Source organism: Anas platyrhynchos, chromosome 1 (assembly GCF_047663525.1).
Source record: "Anas platyrhynchos isolate ZD024472 breed Pekin duck chromosome 1, IASCAAS_PekinDuck_T2T, whole genome shotgun sequence".
In the NCBI taxonomy this organism is placed as follows: domain Eukaryota; kingdom Metazoa; phylum Chordata; class Aves; order Anseriformes; family Anatidae; genus Anas; species Anas platyrhynchos.
The window spans coordinates 133106325-133127869 of NC_092587.1; the positions used below are offsets into that span (position 1 = coordinate 133106325).

At 36.2% G+C, this 21545-nt stretch overlaps 1 protein-coding gene across 9 annotated transcripts in view; it reads right to left on the reverse strand.

The window, feature by feature from the left end:
* Positions 1-21545, reverse strand: part of STS (steroid sulfatase) — a 115253-nt gene that overhangs the window by 32537 nt on the left and 61171 nt on the right. For all 9 annotated transcript variants that reach the window (XR_003493445.3, XM_027447410.3, XM_072029819.1 and 6 more), the window contains 3 exons: positions 15708-15845; positions 5697-5856; positions 2292-2413 (listed from right to left, as the gene is read on the reverse strand). Coding sequence is in view for 8 of the 9 variants with exons in the window: in XM_027447410.3 (XP_027303211.2) it covers positions 2292-2413; positions 5697-5856; positions 15708-15845 (420 nt within the window). In the remaining variant the exon portion in view is untranslated. The remainder of the gene's footprint in view (positions 1-2291; positions 2414-5696; positions 5857-15707; positions 15846-21545) is intronic.

Here is a 21545-nt window from a genome sequence, read left to right on the forward strand (position 1 = left end):
TGTCTTCAATGCCGATGATGGGCTTCGGGACCCAGGGTGCCCCGAGCTGGAGGACCGGGACGGTGGGGATGACAAACTCCCGACCGACCCTGAACGTGTGCGGGATCTGCTACTCCACCTGGATCCCTACAAGTCCATGGGTCCGGATGGGATTCATCCCCGGGTGCTGAAGGAGCTGGCGGACGTCATCGCGGAACCTCTCTCAATTATTTTTCAACGATCCTGGGAGTCTGGAGAGGTCCCGGTAGACTGGAAGCTGGCAAATGTTGTGCCGATTTTCAAGAAGGGTCAGAAAGAAGACCCTAGCAATTACAGGCCTGTCAGTCTCACGTCAGTGCCTGGTAAAATCATGGAGAAGATGGTTCTCGAACGTATTGAGGCGCAGCTGGGGGACAAAGCAGTCATTGGTCCCAGCCAGCATGGGTTTGTGAAGGGTAGGTCCTGCCTAACTAACCTGATTTCCTTTTATGATAAGATCACCCGTATGGTGGACCAAGGGAAACCAGCTGATGTGATTTTTTTGGACTTCAGCAAGGCTTTTGACACGGTTTCCCATAGGATCCTACTGGACAAAATGTCCAGCATACAGCTAAATAAAAACATCATACGATGGGTGAGCAATTGGCTAACGGGCAGGGCCCAAAGGGTTATGGTGAATGGGGCTGCGTCAGGCTGGCGGGCGGTCACCAGTGGGGTCCCTCAAGGCTCCATTTTAGGGCCGGTACTTTTCAATATTTTTATAAACGATCTGGATGTAGGAATAGAAGGCATTTTGAGCAAGTTTGCTGATGACACCAAACTTGGAGGAGTTGTGGACTCGAATGAGGGTGGAAAGGCCTTGCAGAGGGATCTGGATAGGTTGGAGAGCTGGGCGATCGCCAACCGCATGAAGTTCAATAAGAGCAAGTGCCGGGTCCTGCACCTGGGACGGGGAAACCCTGGCTGCACGTACAGACTGGGCGATGAGACGCTGGAGAGCAGCCTAGAAGAGAGGGATCTGGGGGTCGTGGTAGACAACAAGTTGAATATGAGCCGGCAGTGTGCCCTGGCAGCCAGGAGGGCCAACCGTGTCCTGGGGTGCATCAAGCACGGCATCGCTAGTAGGTCGAGGGAGGTGATTGTCCCGCTCTACTCTGCGCTGGTGCGGCCTCACCTCGAGTACTGTGTGCAGTTCTGGGCACCACAGTATAAAAAGGACATGAAACTGTTGGAGAGTGTCCAGAGGAGGGCTACGAAGATGGTGAAAGGCCTGGAGGGGAAGACGTACGAGGAACGGCTGAGGGCACTGGGCCTGTTCAGCCTGGAGAAGAGGAGGCTGAGGGGAGACCTCATCGCAGTCTACAACTTCCTCGTAAGGGGGTGTCGAGAGGCAGGAGACCTTTTCTCCATTAACACCAGCGACAGGACCCGCGGGAATGGAGTTAAGCTGAGGCAGGGGAAGTTTAGGCTGGACATCAGGAAAGGGTTCTTCACAGAGAGAGTGGTTGCACACTGGAACAGGCTCCCCAGGGAAGTGGTCACTGCACCGAGCCTGACTGAATTTAAGAAGAGATTGGACTGTGCACTTAGTCACATGGTCTGAACTTGGGTAGACCTGTGCGGTGTCAAGAGTTGGACTTGATGATCCTTAAGGGTCCCTTCCAACTCAGGATATTCTATGATTCTATGAGATCAGTGGGCAATACTTTCTTCTTTAGACTACCAATTGAATTTATTCAGTTAAAAAAAAGTCTGAAAAGGTCTCCTATATTACTGAATAATCCCTGGTATAATTTTGACTTTGACTAGTCTATTCTAATGATAGTATATACTATCTGATATCTCTGATATGATAGTATATACTATCAGAATGATAGTTCTGTACATTGCTATCTCAATAATAAAAATAGACAGGTTGGTGTCATACATGCGCTGTTACTCAACAAACCATGCTATTACCCGTACATTTTTAGGAAGGTATAACAGTTAACATTGACTACTTCATTCCGTAAAACAGACTGTCTTTCAGGTAAGTTTTTAAAAAATAGCTCAGGTACTATAGATATCTCTGTTGTCTTGATATGTAACATTAATGCATAGCAACAAAGTAATGTCAAACAGTAAAATGGCTCCGTGAATAGGTGTGTTCTGGAAAAAGTGAAACAGAAGGAAAATGGAGAGATGTTTTAAACAACTTATTTGTTACTATAGTACAAGTTAGTTTTTGTTTGTTTGTTTGTTTTCTGATTCTTTTCAAGCTGCAATAAAAATTATATAAAATAGTTAAAGTTTGAACACACAAGTTTACTTACTGTTTCCTGGATGCCAGCGTACTGCATTTAAATATGCATTACAGTAATGGAAGAGAAATTCATGCTTGGATCGGGTAACTTTTCCTTGAAGTAAGGGCATCAGATCATGTCCATCAATAATTCTGAGTAAGAAAGCATTTCTAAGTCAGAATAACCAAAACTTCCCTTTCTAAAAAATATAACTCTGCATTTCCACTTCTTAAAACAATAAATCTGAATCTTATGATCTGAATGGTCACTTCCAGTTGATCAATCTGGAAAAAAACTGTTCAGGTGCTCTTCCCCTTTGGTTTCTATATTATTTAAGGAAACATTAATTTTATATTTTGCCATTAGGAGTGGTTGCTTCCTCATCCCACTTTTCTCTTTTCTTGCTGAGAATGTAATCAGACATATGTGAGTAAATTGCTAGAACCCAGTCCTCCAGGTATAAATGCATATACCTGCTCAAGCTGCTTGGAAGCAGTCTGGCTGAAGTAACTCTAAGATCAGAAAAATCTCCGCTGTGCTGTGTTTGCATCCCCAGAAGTAATGGGAAGAACTCCGTCTAATAAATTATGCATGCTAGAATTTAACACAGAACTAGTAATTTTAAAGTTGAAAACGAACTATGTTTAAATATGTGTTTATCAACTACACACACATGCATACATATATATATATAAATTCTCTATCTGCTGCTGGACAATTTTGATGATGTTTTGAAGGAGTAAGTCAATTTACATTGAAATGGTGTTATATAATAAGCAAGTCATTTAAATGTTTCCATATACGAAGCCATCAAATAGCTGGAATCAGTTGATAGGGGACAAATCACAATCTGCATTTTTGACATGGTGTGAATTACAAGTTTTACAAAAAGTTTTATAGGATGCTAATTTCTGCTGGTATACAGATCATCAGGTAATTGTTTGGGTTTTTTTAAGTATTTTGAGCAACATCTTATAAAAACGTTTTTGAAACTTTTAAACCCCTGAGTGTCTATTTATCAATTTTCATTACCATGTAAAACCTGTTTCACATTAGCGTAATTACTATGAGATAGTATTAGGAAACAAGACTGTTATTTGTAAAGCAGTGTTGTCCAACTCTGTTTTCTGGATGCATCCCTGGTTGTGGGGTCTGTTGAATGAGGATCTTTCTCACTTTCATTCTGTCATGTTTTCTTTCCTGATTTTTGCCCCTGCAAGCTTGGTCATCATCAAGCTGAGTGTAGGATGTCTGTATGTCTATTGCATACATTCTGTTCTACAGACTTGTGATGGGGAAAAGGTTGTCTCCAGTAATATGTCAACAGTACTCTCATATAGCCTTATCTATTTGTTTTAGGGCTATACCTAAGCCTTTTCTTTCTGATGACCTATCTTTCTTCTTTTACAAGGAGCACCTCCTCCATCCCCCTTTAACTTGCTCCCTACCAGTGTCTGAATCCTAGCTGGAGTAATTTCTAATGTTTTTCAGGAAAAATACACTGAAGGAATAGGATGGTCCCACTGTCAAGCACTGGAATGGGCTGCCTTGCGCAGTCCTCATCCCTGTGGGTATTTAGGAGATGTGTGGCACTGAGGGATGTGGTGTAGTGACGGGACTAGAAAGTCCAGGCTGATAGCTGGACTAGATGATCTTGAAGGTCTTTGCCAACCTAGACGATTCTATATATGTAGGTATGTATTCTGTGTATGATTCAAACTAGTCTACAGCATCTCACTCAGACCTACCATGCAACAATAATTATGGCATATAGTCTACACAGAAGAAGAATCAGTGAGGAGAAACTTGAAAGTGGAAGTTACACAAATATATTGAGATTTCTAGCAAAGAGATGAAAATAAAACATCAGTGCTTAGTCTTCACTCAAGGAATATGAAAATGAAGTGCATAAGATCTGCCCTCAGTAAGAATAGTTTGAACTGCTTAGATTCAACAGAGTTACTGCTTGTAGGGGATGTCTCAGTGCAAGACTAGTTTCTCATGCCTTACACCACGTGTCCTGCCCCGCCATTTCCTGCAGAATCTCCATGAATCATCATTAGCAGAGTGTCTCTGCTCACCACTGGTCTTCTCCATATGGATTCTGGATTCTTCGTACTCAAAAGCTGTTTGTGCATGGCAGATGTGTACAAAGAGTAAGTGTAGCAGTGGGTTTCTCCACATATTGGACTGGGATGGCAACAGAGTTTAGGTGGAGGCATCTTGCTGATGAGATTGTGTATCTCTTGAACGAGATAAAACATTGGGATGTGCAAATGTCAGTAAAACTTATTAATTTTATAAGCTTGGTTTTTTTTTTGTTTTTGTTTTTGTTTTTGTTTTTTCCATCAGGCTGCTAACCTCTGTAATAGATTATTTTCACTCATTTAGTAGAGAACAATAAATTGTAAGAAAAGGGTAGCTTTTTGATTTGTTTTGTTACACTAAGCAGGCCAAGGTTTAACTCATAAAAAATAATTTACACTTGCAGGTCTTTTTTCTACCATCTTCATTCATACAAAATGGAGCCTTTTCTGATAAATTCATTTTGCTTTTAGTAAATAATTCTAGGCTGTGACTTGATGGTATGTTGCTTTTGGTGGTATTCTCTCACTCTGTAGTTGCCGGATGCTTGTTCCCTTCCATGCAGGATTATCACATCAGATGACATAACTGTTTGCATGACCATGCTCTGAACTAGCCGCAGAGCTGATCTTTACAAATGATATCAGAAAAAATAAAAAACAGAAACTGTTAACAGAGAAAGTAAGGGTTAGGAATGTGTGCTTGATACTGAGTTCAGCCTCAGTTAATACCTAGCTGGTTATGAAATGGCAGGTTTCAAGCATTTTTTAATTTTAATTTTTATTTTTATTTTTATTTTTGCATTTATTTACAGTAAAGAACTGATAAAGAACTGCCAAAGAATGACAGTGTAAATGTATGTCTTAATTGCTGTTCACATTGCCAATGGCTGACCCCCTCTCTGGTGCCCAGCTTTATGATTTTTTGTTGTTGCTTTTTCTGTCTTCTAGTTACACAATTCCCTTTAACTTCAACATTTTTGGTAAGGCTAAGTGATGTGAGAAAGTATAGAGTAAGGACTGATGAACAGGAACAGTAAGGAGAAGGGACTTCAAGTTTTCATTTAAGATGAACAAAACAAGCCCACTAAATGAACTGGGATAAAATAGCACAAAAAAGCTGTTCTGCTGGCCAAACTGCTTTTACATACAATGTTTACATACAATGTTACAATGTTTTTTGTAAAGCATATCAGAATGCCAACATGAAATGTAATTACAAAAAAAAAAAAAAAAGGTACTTAAAATCTAGTTTTATTTTTTATTCTTACTTCTGTCCTAACAGTTATCACCAGAATGTACAAAATGCACATGAGATTTTCTATAGAACAGAGGTAAGTTCAGAGCATACCTGTCATAGGGTAACTGTGCTCCAGCAAGTTTGACAATGGTAGGAAATATATCCATGTTACTTGTTGGCTCGTCCATATAGGTACCAGCTGGTATCACTCCAGGCCAACGGAGAAGCCCAGGCACACGAATACCTCCTTCCCAGTTTGTTGATTTTCCACCTGAACGTGTTGTTTGATAAGAGAATGATTTCTTCTTAGTAAAAACAAAACAAAACAAACAACAACGAAAACGCACACACACACAAAAAGGCACAGAAAAAAACTGCAAGATACAATTTTCAATTAATAAACATGCTATCTAGCTAGAAGCTTTTGATTAAAAGTACATTTTTAAAATGTGCTAGATTTACTGACCTATATTTTCTACCTACAACTATTATCTTTATTATAGTAAACTTACTAATATACATTAGACAGAGTTTATAAATATGTTTAATTTAAAAACAAAATTAAACATTAGTTGTAAAAGATAAAAAGGCATCTTGCAGGAATTCTTGTAGACAATTTGGTCTAGATTATGTGTCACAGATACATGCAGATGCAACTAAAAATAAGAACCAAAAATAAATTGAGGTATGACTAGAGCTCTGAGGGATAAACCCAGAAAAATTATATTTCATTAAAAATGGTGCTTAGAAACTTCACATAGAAGAAAGTACCAATTTAACTATGTTACTGAATTCTCTAATTAAATGCACTGGTTAGAAATTTGTTATAATTATGGTAGTTCTCAGGATGCTGTGAGAACCTTTTCTACCTCTAAACCGACTAAACATCAACTGCATTATCGACTAATCGTAACATTACTTTGCAGACCTTTCCTTTGCTTCTACACTATCCAACACCACTGACTGAGTCATCCAGACATCTTTGGAGAAGGGCAACGTGTTTATTCTGTGACGATATCTATGCTGTTATTTAATTGTCACAACTCTATGAAAAGTTATCACAAGTAGAATTACAGAGTCATAGCATGGTTTGAGTTGGAAGGGACATTAAAGCCCACCTGGTTCCAATCCCATTGCCATGAGCAGGTACACGTCCCACTAAACCAGGTTGCTTAAAGCCCCATCCAAACTGGTCTTAAACACTTCTAGGGTTGGGTATTCTGTGAAACCTGTTCATCTTTAAAATGAATTAAACTTTGAATAAAAATATTTCTGGAGAATGGATGGGTTTGGAATGTGGTTAAGCATGGTCTGGGCACAGCACTTATATCTAAATTGAGGCTGTTTTATACAATAATAGAAATATCTGAAAGCACTGGAATACGCATTCCACTCACAGAATCCAGTAGCAATTTATAGTTCAAATATTATGAGCCTGTATTTCCTGTGTCTCACATTTCAAGTAAAAATAAATAAATATATAAATGAAAGAACAACATATCACAGTGAAGTACTTGGACAGTTATCTCCTCAGCCTCTTAGACTTTCTATGCACCACATGGATTTTAATACCTTTAGTATCAAGACCAGGTCTTTCCATACATGCTATTTTGGCTTCTCCATGAACTTTTCTATTTCTGCTTTGAGGGATTCAGAATCTACTTTTTTTTCCCTACAAGTTTTTCACTGTCCATAAATAGGATAGGTGGATACTTCAAGGGAGAAAACTACCTTTTGCATAGCTCTTTACTTATCTATATATAGTCTTGTGGCTGAAAAGTTTCACATTACTGCACGCTTTTTTTCCATGGGTTTTATTGGAATTTGTAATATTGAATAGGTAGGAACACAAAATTAACTATCTAGTCTGACATTAGAAAATTTAAACTTTCTAATATACATTACTTCAAACAACAACCTTTGCTTAAGCTGTTTTTGGGAAACAGCACAAGTTCAGACCTCAACATGACTATCCATCTTTCAGAGTAGCCTTAAATATTGACTCCTGTCATTGCATCAAATGCAATTCCATTTTCACCATAAAGCACATGGACACCAATTCTAAAAGTTATAAATGAGATGCAATGATTATTTTGGTTTAAATTATTGCAAATATCTGATTTACAAAATAAAAATCTAAAGATAATATAGATTTATGTTTATACGGGTGTTACTTGGTGAGGTTTAAAATCTCTACCACCTAGCAGCACGAAGTGGTCACCCAGCATTATACCAACTGTGTGTTAATAGTGTTAGTTTAAAAACCAGACAGCTGTCAAGAGACTGTGTACATCTTCTGTATAAAAGATATCTCTGCCTATCTATGTACAACAGTCATTAGCACTTAAAAATTTAGGTGTGGATTATACCCAGTAGGAAAGTGTCAAGGTTAATATTCCAAATGAGTTATGAATCACAGAAAATGATGCTGAGCTTGAATAATTAAGTCTGAATATCAGTCCAGGAAAAGCATAAGGATATAAAATTATATTAAAAAGATTAATTTACTAAAAAGATCAATATCCTTTTCACTGAAAAATTATCCCAGGAAGATGGTGTAGTTTATGAGTAGGATCCTTGTTCTGTGTAAACATTGCAACAGCTTGTTGGCCAGACAATATGGACAGGTAGAAAACTCTGGGAGCTGATCTACCAATATAGGTCACTTTCAGTGGTGAATTCCTCTTATTTCCTTACATCTGGTCTGAAACTAGAAACAGCACTGTGTAGATTAGATTGTTTAAATAAATTCTCGTTACTGTTGCTTTGATCTCTGTCTTGTGTAATCTGAAACAATTTCAGAGTAAGTGTTGAATCCCTTTCCCACACACGCTGCAACTTTTAAACCCTAGATATTGAATCACTTTCAGAGTTCCTAAGTTCATAGTACAATTTTCCTGAATCATTACAGAACAGTGACAGAAAACTTCCACATTACCCAAGCACAAAGGGACCACTACTACCCTGCTGTGAGATACAAAAAGCAAAATGGACTCTACAGCAGGGCCATCTCCTTGTTTATTTCTATGAAGAAGTGACTGTTGTTTTCCTTTCAAAAGACTAACTGGAGCATAATTTTTTGGTATCTCTGGAGGAGACAGCAGGAAGTTAGAGGAATAGCAGGAAGATAGAGGAATAGCAGGGAACTAGGGCAGAAATGACAGATCACAGAGGAAGACTGTCTTCTATTATGCTATGTCCACATGGTTTGCATTTTTATTAGAACTGTATTTAGTGACATTACTAGAGCTGATTAATCCCATGAAATGAGTATGAACAATTTGACATGCATTGTCATTAAAACTCTCACTGTTAAACATTGTTCAAGATAGCTGCATTTTTTTTCTTAAATCAAGGTTTCACACTAATGCTTGAAACATGAAGCAAACATCCAAACAGATAAAATATTAGAAAAAAAATATCCACAGAAGGTCATTATGTAATAAAAAACCTCTTGATATTTTAAAATCTGACTCATTAGTTTTGTATTTTGATTGGAGTCAACAACACTGAAACAGAGAAAAAGCAGTAATTTAGTAGTCTGTGTGCCTGGCAAACTCTAAGCAGAGTAGTTGTGTTTTATTTTTGATCCCTTAAGTTCTTTTAAAATTGTTTTTAAAACAGCATAAAGCTCCCCATGCTTAGCTATCTGTGCTTTCTGAATAGTTGCACCCTTCAGTGTTACACTGAACAACAGCCTGTGTTCACCTTCTCATGAAAACTGCAGGAGTAGACTAAGTACAGACATAACTCTCCACAGTCATCCAAAACATGATCTCAGATTTCCATTTTAAACTCATTTAAAATCTTAGCTATATTTTTTTTTTCCCTTCTGTGGTTTAAATTGACTGCTATCTAACTCTGGGAATAGAGCTTGTACAAAAGATGATACATAAAGGAAAATTCTGTGGTATAACACTACTAGTATTTTAAATGATAAACAATGAAAACAATTTAAAATATCTTCTTTAGATCACTTGGATTATAAGCATACTACCCTTTCCTTCCTTCTTATTTTCTTACAAAAACAAAACCTTCTAAACCTATTTATTCTCTTGAATGAATGAAAAATACAAGGAAATTAATTGCCTGTAAATATTGACAATCAAAGCTGGTTATTATTGCTTACCTTACAAAACTACCAAACAGTAATTTGTTTTTAATGGCAAGCCCACTCATTATTATATTGTTTTTCAATTATTTCTATATACTTTGGTTAATTTTCAACCTGAAGTATTCTCATACAGCTGAAACTAATAGACACAGCCCATGTGGACATACTATCATTTCAATCTTTATTCTAAATAAATGAACTTCTTTCTCGGGATGTTTTCTGTTTCAGTCAAAATTACAAGATGGCTGCATTATTTAAAAAATATGGATCACTTCAAAAATATAAAAATACAGTACATTGGAAGCAAAGGTCAATGCCTGCATTCGTTAAAGTCAGAAGTGAAACTAATATTGCTAAATATGCATTAGCATAGTTCCTGAGGCCAAAGTAAGGGTCAGTTTTATTTCTCAGTGAATTACAGAAAGAAAAAGATTTACTAGTAACTTCAAGAAACATTGGTGAATGAGCTGGCTACTGTAGCATATGAAATTGTACACATTTCAATAAAATATTAGAGAATGTATTCCTCTGGCCTTTGTTTAGCTCTCACAGATCTGTAATAGTAGTAATTTTTAAAAGTTAGGGACTAAGGTCTAAGAAACATTGTTTTTGTCAGGCATCATGTACCATGTATCATCATAGAAGCTTCCAAAAGAAATAATGTTGCTAAAGGACCTATTGTCCAACAGGTTCACAGAAACTACTATATTTCCAACAGATCTAAACTGATCATTTAAAACTATTAAGTAGCTAGGAAAAAAGTATATTATCATGTGTGCACCCAAGAGTCCTTCTGGAGTTCAGGCAAGAAGATACAGAGCAGCTGGGAAGAAACTTTCTAAAATAGCCATTACTTTTGCTATAGAGGCTATATCTACATTTAAGCCTTTGAAGGACTTTCAGGAAAAGTTTTTGGAATATTAATCATGGGTTAGGAGAGGAAAGGTTGTCATGAATCAAAATGTGCCTAACAGACAGAAAACAAAAAGATAAAACAAGCAGCCTATGACATCTGAAAAAAGTCAATAGTAAGATACCTTGATTCAACTCTTACTAAGTCCCATGTTATTTTAATAAAATTCCTTTAATTTTGGAAGTGGAGAGAAACATGAAAACTAAGTATGACACAGAGTATCATAGGTTGATCAAATTCAGGAGAAAAGATAATGGACTTCACACCAAAAGAAAACAAGATCCAAGTTCAAATTCTGTATAAAAATGTTCAGTGTAACGGACATTAGAGAAAAAATAACTGGACTAGAGTCTATGTTCTTAACTATTCATAACATAAACTTAATTTTTATACTTCAGAAAAAAAGGATGTATGCAAAGACTAAAGTTTAAAGCACATCTGTAATCAATAAGGTAAAAAGACAACGGATAGGAAATAGAATGAAGTTGATAACATAAAAATTGAAGTATATAACTGGAAAGCGATATTCATGGCAAACACTGAAAGGCAAAAATTGGTCAAGCTATTTTAAGAAATTTTTATTGCCAAATAGAAATATTTCATATAAGAAAATGAAGAATAAGACTGATGAGAAACTGACCAGACAATTACTTTATGAATGCGCTAATATAAGGTGAAAGAGGGACAACAAAAATATAGAAAACAAAGTCAAGATAAGGAAGATATAAATAAGTTATTCCTCCTTTACGAAAGAGGAAATAGTATAAAACTTCAAGGATATGTTCAATGAAATCTGCAACTAGTGAAAGTACTGTCTTCTATACTATAAATTTACTTTCTAAAGAATTTAGGCTGAGAATTTAGAACAACTCAAATGGACCTTCATATTTATATGGTGAAAAATTATGCTAAATGCATAATGCTAAAAGCCTTGGGAAAGTAAATTGCCAAAATTTTTGTCTTAAACCAAGGTCATCCTACAGATTCAGAGATTTTCTTAGGGATCTTCTTTATTCACCACAGCTCCTGAATCTTCCTCTGAAGGTTCTGATCTTGACTGTCAGAAAAAGGAAACTGGAAAGAGGGGACTGTTTTAATCCATCACTTCTGCATATGCATGTCTTCTAAGAAAAGGAAAAAACAGACTATATATTGACAGCAATTTGTTAAACACAATATTAGCTTTGGTTTCTGATTTCAAGGGACATCCAAATTTATGGTGACTGTTCCACAGTCAGAATCCAGACTAATAAAGCTCTCAATGTCTCCTTTTTTGGCATTCAGTCTTGCAGTGCAAGCCTAACTCTCCAAACTCCTCTTAAATTTTGTTATTGGTACTGATTTGGCTGGATATCAAGACAAATTAGTGAGTACAAATTGTGGAGAGCTGTAGAGAGCTTTTGATTTAGGGCAGAACCAATTATTGCTGAGTATACTGCTCCAGCTCTGACAAGAGTGTTAAGTGGCTTGATTCATATTCACATTCATAAAGAACTCATATACAAAAAGGTAAGTGACTCAGATTGTCTAGCAGACAGGAAGAAAGGACATGCATGTCTCCCAGTTTTGCAGACGAAGCAAATTCCTAGTGCATGTATACATGAGCACAACTAACATAAATATTGCCCTTTTGTTTTTTGTTTTTTTTAGGTATATTGTTACATCAGGGCCTGAGGTTTATGGACTTCACAGGTCTGATATTTATTAAATCCACCAGAGATTTACAGAGCTTTAACACACCTCACTGTATAGACTATTAATATGAATAAAACCTTATGTACAAAAATTACTAATTATGCGGTCAATTTATCATTTTCACTTCTGTTCTTTTGCAAATGATGCTTAATATACATCTTAAATTGAGGACTGGTACAGAGATAGAGAGAGTGGAAAATAAAACAAGATTAATTGTATTTTAAAACTGTAAATGTATATTCAGTTAATTGCACAGGTCTGTTAATTTATTTTTATTTTGTTAAAAATGTCTCAATAATTATTTTTTCATATATAGTGATTATTTTCTTCCCCATCATTTATTACAGTACTTGCTAGTATAGCGTAAGAGGCAACTGTAAACCACACTACAATTCATTTAAAAAATAAAAAGCTCTACCATTCCCCAGGTAACCCTATCAATCAGATTTTTATTAATTCAGGTAAGATCTATTTCAAATTGCTCCCCACTCTGTAAGTATGAACACAAAATTCTGCAAAGCTTAATAGAAAAGACTCTATTCAATCAAAATGTTCCTCAGGAAGGCATATTCCCCAGTGTATTTGTGTTCTTTCTTCCTCCTTGTCATTTATCCTATGTCTTATGTCTGGCATCCTGGAAGGCAAATATTTTTTAGAGCTTCTAAAACACCTCAGGCTGTGCCTACAGCTACAGATATGTAACCATATGGTTCCTTAATTACTTAAAGCACTATGTAAGGCCTAAGTGCTAATGTTTAAGACATTAGCATTTCATTCTGGTGTTAGCCCAACGGGACCCATTTGATAGTCCGTAACCTCATGACTTTGGCATTGCTTGTGTTGCTTGGGCAGCAATTCCTTTGTAGCTCTCTTAAATCTAAGGGTCATTTCTCAGAAAGATACCTGCTGACTAAAAGCAGTGGAGTCTTCTCACTTAAAACCTCACTGTATTGTTATTGCTTACAGTGTATGTTTTTGTTTCTTCCTTGCAGACAATACAAAACTGATTCACCCAGAGAGGCTCATGCAGCTATTCAGAGGGACCATAACAGGCTGGAGAAATAGGCTGACAGGAACCTCATGAAGTTCAGGAAAGGTACACATCAAGTCTGCATCTGTGGAGGAATAACCTCTTGCACCACAACAGGCTGGGGACTGACTGTCTGGAAAGCATCTTTGCAGAGAAAGACCTTGGGGTTTTGGTGTATGACTACCTGAACATGAGCCAGCAATATGCCCTTGTGGCAAAGTATGCCAACATCTGTGTCTGCCTTAGGAAGAACATTGCCAGCAGATTGATCTTTCCCTTCTGCTTCACTCTGGTGAGATGCACCTGGAGTGCTCAGTCCAGAGCAGGGCTCACCAGTATGAAAGAGACATGGACATGGAGTGAGTTTAAAGGTGGGCCATGAAAATGGCTAGATGGTTTCCATATAATCTTCCAACATGCAAGGAGGGGCTGAGAGAGCTGGGTCTGCTCAGGCTGAAGAAAAGAAGGCTCAGGAGGGATCTCATCCATGTATATTACATGAATTTACCTGAGTAAAGATGAAGAAGCCACGTTCTTTTTATTGGTGCCCAGCGACGGGACAAGAAGCAATGGGCACAGACTGAAACAAAGGCAATTTCATTTAAAGCATAAGAAAAAGAATTTTTATGGTGAGGCTGCTCTGGTATTTACTGGAGCAAGTTGCCCAGAGAGGCTGTGGAAGCTTCATCACTGAAGATTTTCAAACCTCGACTCCTTGACTGGACAGAGCCCTGAGCAACCTTCTCCAGCTGACCCTCCTCTGCAGGAGGTAAGACTAGAAACTCTGAGAGGCGCCTTCTAGTCTCAACTATTCGGTGACTTAAGTCACAACTTTAGTTCTGCAATACCTTTTTTTTAAGTAACACCTAAAGGCAATTTGCTTTTCTCCTCACAATTAAAAGTGGCAAGGTTGGCAAGTCAGTTTACAAAAACTGCTGGGTTTCTTTGGTCTTGTCCTCTGAAACATGAAGGGAAAACAAATTAAACAGACATTTCCCAGTGAAAGCATAAAGGGAACTTTACCTCTGGTACAAGGACAGAATATTCACTGCATTTCATTAAAAATAACAAAACTAAGCATTTCTTTCATATTTCAATGAGATCAAAGATTATTAAAACCATTTTAATGTTCAATTTCTTAATGCTATGTGTCCACAAACCGCACACTGGAAAATACTGTTTTCTTTACTTTGTCAAAGGTAATTCTTTATTTCATATTTAACAATGTTGTCAATCTGTCTTTGATTATGAGCAATCCCTGACTGAAAGTTATAACTAGTCCCTGTCTGAAAGTCACCATGTTACCAAACAATTACCATCACTGCACCCTTCTTTCTCTAGTCCTGTTGTCTATTCTTGTTCTGCCTGTCTCAAAAACACATTGCTGACAATAATTCTGTTCATCTCCATGCTAGGACCACATTCTCAAAAGTGTCTAGTTGTATATTACATTCCTGCTGACCAAAGGTCAGGGATATCAGAATGGACAAAATGAGAAAGGCTATTTGCTAAGCTAGAACTTTTCTTTCTACATGATCACTATATTGCAATAAACAGTATCTTTCAGTATTGTTGGGTGATATCACAGGGAGAAAGTGTATTGCAGACTTTAAACACATTTTAGTCCTTCACAGAACAAACAGAATTTGGAGTATTAATTTTCTTGAGACTAAAAGAATATAACTCTCCTTTTAACAGAAGTCTCTCTGTTTTCAAATCAGTCCAACTCAATAGTATGCATTATTTTCAAAACTCTGATCATTAATTCAGAATTTGTTTCTTGAAATCTTATCCTTCTCTGGATGTTGTGGAACTTGCCCATCCCAAACTAAATCCAACTACCCATTATTCTTTTCTAATTTAACTCTCTTTTTCTACATTTTCTGTAATGAACACAATTCTGGTTCTCCCATCTTCTCTATAACCTCTGTGTGATCTCACTTACCCTGTTGCATTTAGCCTACATTTAAGATTCGTGATGACTCACATGGCTCACAAACCCCAGCTTTTTTTTTTTTTTCTCCATTCCATTCTGCTCTCCAGCCTCTAGCCATGACAGTATAATACTATGAACTAACATCTTTCCAAAGTTGAATTTCTGGCCAGTTCAAGGGTATATTTTATAGTGTTAAAACTCAGAGCTCTCCTTAAGCATGTATTCTGGTTGAGCAGATGTATTTGACAAGTAAGCCCCTTATTTTTGATGCCTATGTTTGGATTTAGTATGACAGCTATGAGCAGTTTTTTATTATTTAAAAATTGAATTTTGAACTTTTTGACCCTAGAGTATATTGCAGCTTTGGAACAAAACCAAGGAAATATTTTCTGAAACAGTTTTTTTAAAAAAAAAAAAAATCAGAGAAAGTTCACCTTTATATATTCCATTGTAACCTCCATGGACTTCTCCAGAACTTGAGATTTCTTCAATGTGAGCCCCTTGGTCAGATGAAAAGTATGTAAGAGTTTTATTTCTCAGATTATACTTTTCCAGCACATTCAGAATCTGCCCTATAAGCAAACAAACAAACATATTTAATGTCTTTGGGAAGCTTTTTTCATTAACTTTGGCAAGTACAAACATTTTTGTCTTTGTGCTTTTTTAAGATCGTTACCATCAAAACATTATTATACATAGCAATTGGCAACATGCAGTATACAGTAGGGGTCAATTACACAAGGCCCATTGCAGTCAAGACTATGGTTTGATTGCAGCAGGGATTCTTGAAGTATAAAATGAGAGGATTTGTGCACATCAGAAAAAAAAAAAAGGGCTGATCCACAGAGAGCCAGTGACCTTTGGAAGGAGTTGCTCTCAATCAAGGAAACCCCACAGCAAGAAGATTCAAACCACCGAGGATATCTGAAAGAGTCTCAGCATGCAGAACAGAGCTAACCGTTTTGGGGTAAAGCTGTGCTGCCTAGCAACCTATAGAGGCAGCATGGCAAAAATCTCAGTGTGAATGCTAGAATAAGACATTCTAAAAACAAACAAACAAAAAAAAACAAGTTAGTGTATGGAATGCCTCTGCTGGTGACATGGTTTCATTAGCTACACTACCAATTAGTCATTAATATGTTGTCACACAAGAGTAGACATCAACTAAACTCATAATGTACAAGGTAATAAACACACAGACGTGCACATATTTAAAAGAAGAATCCAATCCATGGGTGTGTTCTGAAACTCCAAGGCACAATGGGCTCACATTTCATTTACACAAAGGGCTCCTTACACTACCTTGGCACAGAAGCAGAGCCTTGCAGTGCACATAAATTACATTTAAACCTATTTAGACTGTTTTTTTTTTTTTTGTTGTTGTTGTTTGTTTGTTTTTTTGTTGTTTTGTTTTGTTTTGTTTTGTTTTTAAAAAAGAGCTTTTCTATGTACAAGAGTGAAGCCACTTTCAAACTTGCTACAGCGAATTTTATACTGATTAGGAATCTAAAATTACTGGAACTGGAAACTGACCAAAGTGTAAGAATATACTTCACATCAGCCTGCAAATGAGCTTAACCTTGTTCTTCAGGGATCCCAGACCATATAAAGATAATTCTGTCTTTACTACCAGTTTCTCTTTACCCCTTTTACTTAAACATCCAAGTATGGTCCAATTTGAATGTTAATTTTGATTTGTCCACCTGTCCACTAAGAATTAGTTCATCAGTGGATGCTCAATTACTGTGTCAAAGAGAATGAGATAAGAACTTTGAAATACAGAACCTTCATTAACTATTTTCAGAACATCAGTTCTGTTGTCTTCTCCTCCTCTAGATAAGGAATAGTTATCTCACCTAATTTCTAATCACTTGGTTTTTAATGTTGCAGCATTCTAAAATTGCCTTGTTAAAAAGGTTGAGTGTCTCCATTTCTTATCAGCTCAAAGGACAGGGCCATAAATAAAGTAACATCAGCAGTTAAATACCTGTTGGTCATGTTTGTAAACTAGGAGCAAAGAAATGTAAGAATAGGAGAATTTGATTATGCATGATCTGAAACTTCACTGTAGCTGAAATTTCCCCACAGAGCTGAGGAAAATCTTTTACAAAGGCTGACATTTTAAAGTTGGTGGGTTGAGGGAAAATCATGCAGATGTATCTGACAAGTCATTTACTTGCTTAGCAGGTGGACTTAGTGCCAGGAAAGAAAGAGGCAATCTTCCATTAGCTTTTCAGATCATTTGGAGGTTGTACTTGCTAAGTAATAATAATATCCCTCGGAAAGGTGGCAAAAAGGTGGCAAAAAAAAAAAAAAAGTGGTGCATATAGATAAATGAGGACATGATGTGCAGGTATTTTGCCATATGACCTTCAGAATTCCCTTCCAACCTGTATCAACCTGTGATTCTATGGTTCCATGACAGTAACAACAAATGGGATTGCACAAAGAAAGAAATGTGCAATGAAATGAGCAAATGCATTTTTATTTTTTTTACCTAGTTTTCCTTGATGAAATTGGATTTTCAAATTCATCCTGTAAATTAAGCAAAATGAAAATAAAACAAGAATTCCACTTGGAGTACATCACATTAAATGATCTCTGATGATCAGAGACACCTGCTGTCATTCAATAATGGAAATTCTGGTTTCCTAATTAATCTGGGAAAAATGAGAAACAATGAAAATGTTCTCATTATCACTATTAATTAAATAAATAAAACAATCATCATTATGATTTTTTTCCCCATAACAAGGTTGAGGAGCTTGACTTGGCCTGAAAACAGAAACAAAAATAAAAGACAAAACCTATAAAAAACCTCATCCAAAGTTTCTTGAACTCTATGGCAGAACTTCCATTTACTTCACTTGGATTTTTATACAGAAGAAGGATCAGTTAAATCAGGGTTAATTACTAAATGCTAAAATGACAACTTAATTTAGCAACAACATTGTTCAGAACAGGTGGACAAATATTGGCAATTCAAATACCACACTATTGTCAGAGAATGGTGCTCACAATGCACTGACAGAAAAGCAAAACTTCAGTTTCTGTTTTCATCCTGAACACTGACACCTTCTAGAATAAATAAGCAATAAAGCGCGTGCTACCATGAGATAAAGACACATTTAAATGCACTTGAATGATATGGTTACTGTTGACACATGCAAAACATTTGCTTATTAGCATTTCTAAATGGTAACCAAAACAGAGGAAAAATGCAAAGAATGCTCTGTGAACAGATATCTTTGACATACTGTCATGTATTATATCAATTTTGAAAGGAAATAGTAAAAAGTAAGCAAAATACAGCCTTTACTGTTTTCTTATGTCTTTCTTGACTCTAACTCTTACTATTCCACTTGTATAATTTCTTCATATTTCACTGAGACTTTAGAATTAAGCTAAGACTGATAAACATTACTGGGTAATTTCACTTACTAAAGAAGGAGGATTTTCACTTTGCCTGTTTTAGCTGCCTAACTTTGTAAGAGGTGAATCACAACTGCAAAAAGGCCTTTTTTTTACCGCATGCCTTAAAAAGAGGAGACAGGCAACTAGCTCAAAAGTAAATGTCTTCATATTATTGATAAAGGAAAGCAAGATGAATCCTACCTGAAGTGTAGAAATGCGACTATGTGAGTAACATTTTTATGAGTGTGGTTAACAGATAAATGAGGTCTGAGTAAGAGAAGATGGTAAAACTGTATTGCTTCACACATAAAATATGACTGGATGTATATCATACATCATGTGCTCTTGAATTACAATAGGGCTTTTGCTGGCTTAGCCTATCTTTTGAATTCCATTGCTAGTTGCAGAACAAAATACAAATGTAAAAAGAGTTTGTAGAAGTAAAGAGATTATCCAGAATATGAAACTATAGGATAAATAAGTCAAAACACTGGGAAAACTGTAGCTCAGTTTAAGCAATGATGGTTTAATATCCCCAGTGTAGGAAGTTACTAATAAAAATTTAAAAATTCTTGATCAAAAAAACTGACTTGTTCTAAAAAAATAACAGCTGTACTGATCTCTGCAAATACCACTATTTACACTTTTCTGGTTTGAACAGAAAAAATTTTAAAGACAACATTCCAAACAACAGAATCAATCTAACACTGCATATATCAGAATCAATCTAACTGCATAATTTCTGAACCTACTGAACAACTACACTTTAAGTGCAACTTTTTCCTCCTACTGCCATTCCAGGAATACATACTCCAGGTGGCTAACATTGGAGCAGACAAAGGCATTATATCATTGGACACTACTCTTTCATTTCTATATTTTAAAATACAAAATAGACTAAGGACAGCATTAAGATGTTGCTTGTTTCAATTAATATGCTAATAATCCAAAATTTAAGTAAAACTTCTTCCAAAATATACTGAGGACAGCTCTCTACATTCTATTCTCCACTCTTGCTTCAAGCTATGTTAAATTATAGAGTTGTTTAATTCTTAAAGTGAAAATGCCAATTTCAGTGGAGTGATAGTCATGTGAAAGTGATAAGAGCAATTGACTCTGCTCATTAGTAGGAAACTGCAAGTGCCATGCCACTATTCAACTTGTGTAACACAGCATAAATGGTAGCCAAGCCAGCCTATCTAATGCTGAAATTAATTTCTGGAGTTTTGAACCATGTAAGACTCCCACTGAATTCATGTACATTAGGTTACAGGGTTTATAAACAATGACTATTCATTTGAAAACTAGGTACAAACACTGAAAAACAATACAGTGTTTAACAATGCATTAATGATTTGGAAATCTGTTCAAAGGTTTAGTCAAGCAAGCATATGAAAAATGTATTTGCTTCATAAATTAGCTTACTGTCATTTGAAGTCAATAGGACAGAAGTATTATCAGTATTAATTTGAAATAATGTAGTCTTGCTGAAATTATTAAAAACAAAACAAAACAAAAGCTCTAGAATATAGAATACCTCTGTGTGATCTGGGCATTAGGAAAAAACAGCCTCTCCACTCATTAGGAAAGCTTTAAAACAGTATGCCTGATTCAAAGAAACAGCAGGATTCAGAATGAGGGTTAAGGATGTCTCAGGACAGCATAGTTGATGGTAAAGGAAATTTTTGTAAATAGAACATCTTATTCCACTCCAGCAGACTTTCACATGACTGTCATGCCAATAAGGTAATAGTAAACTTGAGACAATTATTGGACAAAGACTGATCTAGAAAGATCAGCCATCAAATCTCTGCCTACAAGAGGCAGATTTTTTTCCTTTATGTTTCAGAATTCCCTTCTGATACTAATGCTTCCTTTCAAATACCTTCACCGATCAGAATCACAACTAAGTTGTAGACTGATGAAGTGGCTTACCTCTGTGAGTAGCAAGCTAGGAGTGCTTTGAATACATGCATAACTTCTTACAAATTACCCCAACATGCATAAGTATCTGGAAGCCCATATTCCTCCCAGAAAAGATATTGATGTCATTCAGTTACATAGCTTTTAACATAATAAACTCCTTGGGATCTTATGCCTGGTACAGAAATTAAATTTAGGTAATTCCACAGTTCATCATCTCTTCCAGATTCAAAGACTTTCACCTTATGGAGACTTAATGTTGCAATATCTGCAAAACATCATTCATAAGTTAACAAACACTTTAATCTCTATGTTGATTTTGTATGAAAAAAAAAGAGACTTCATTCTTTAATGGACCAACCTGATTACAAAATACACTGACTAAAACCTTTGTATAAAAGCCAGCTTAGTAACTAAGACCAACACATCCATATCTTAATTTTAGCTTTTGTATATTTCAGGTTATATATATGCAAATGTTTCTGTAGTATGCTTAGAGCCATCCAGTTTCCCCTTGATAAATATGTAAATCAGTTTGTCTTTGCAGTGGGGAAGTAATTATGACTTTCAGACCTACTCATTGAGCACAACACTTGAGGTAAAGATAGAAAATAATAAAATCACTGACAGCAAAACAAGACATTGTTGCACATATGGTGAACAGTACATAAAGTCTGCATGAAACTTGTTTAACATTCAGAGCTAGAATACAACCACTGGAAAGTGGAAATTCTGGGTTGAAGCAATAGATGGTATTATGGAACATTATCTAGCCCATCAATAGAATACACCCACCTAAGGTGACTTGTGATTCTATATAGAAGGAGCATTAACATACGAATCTCAAAGGCGAGAGTGAATAATAGCTAATATAACTGACTAGAACAAAAAGAAAATACAGAACTAATTGTAATACATATAATTCCTGAAAAAAA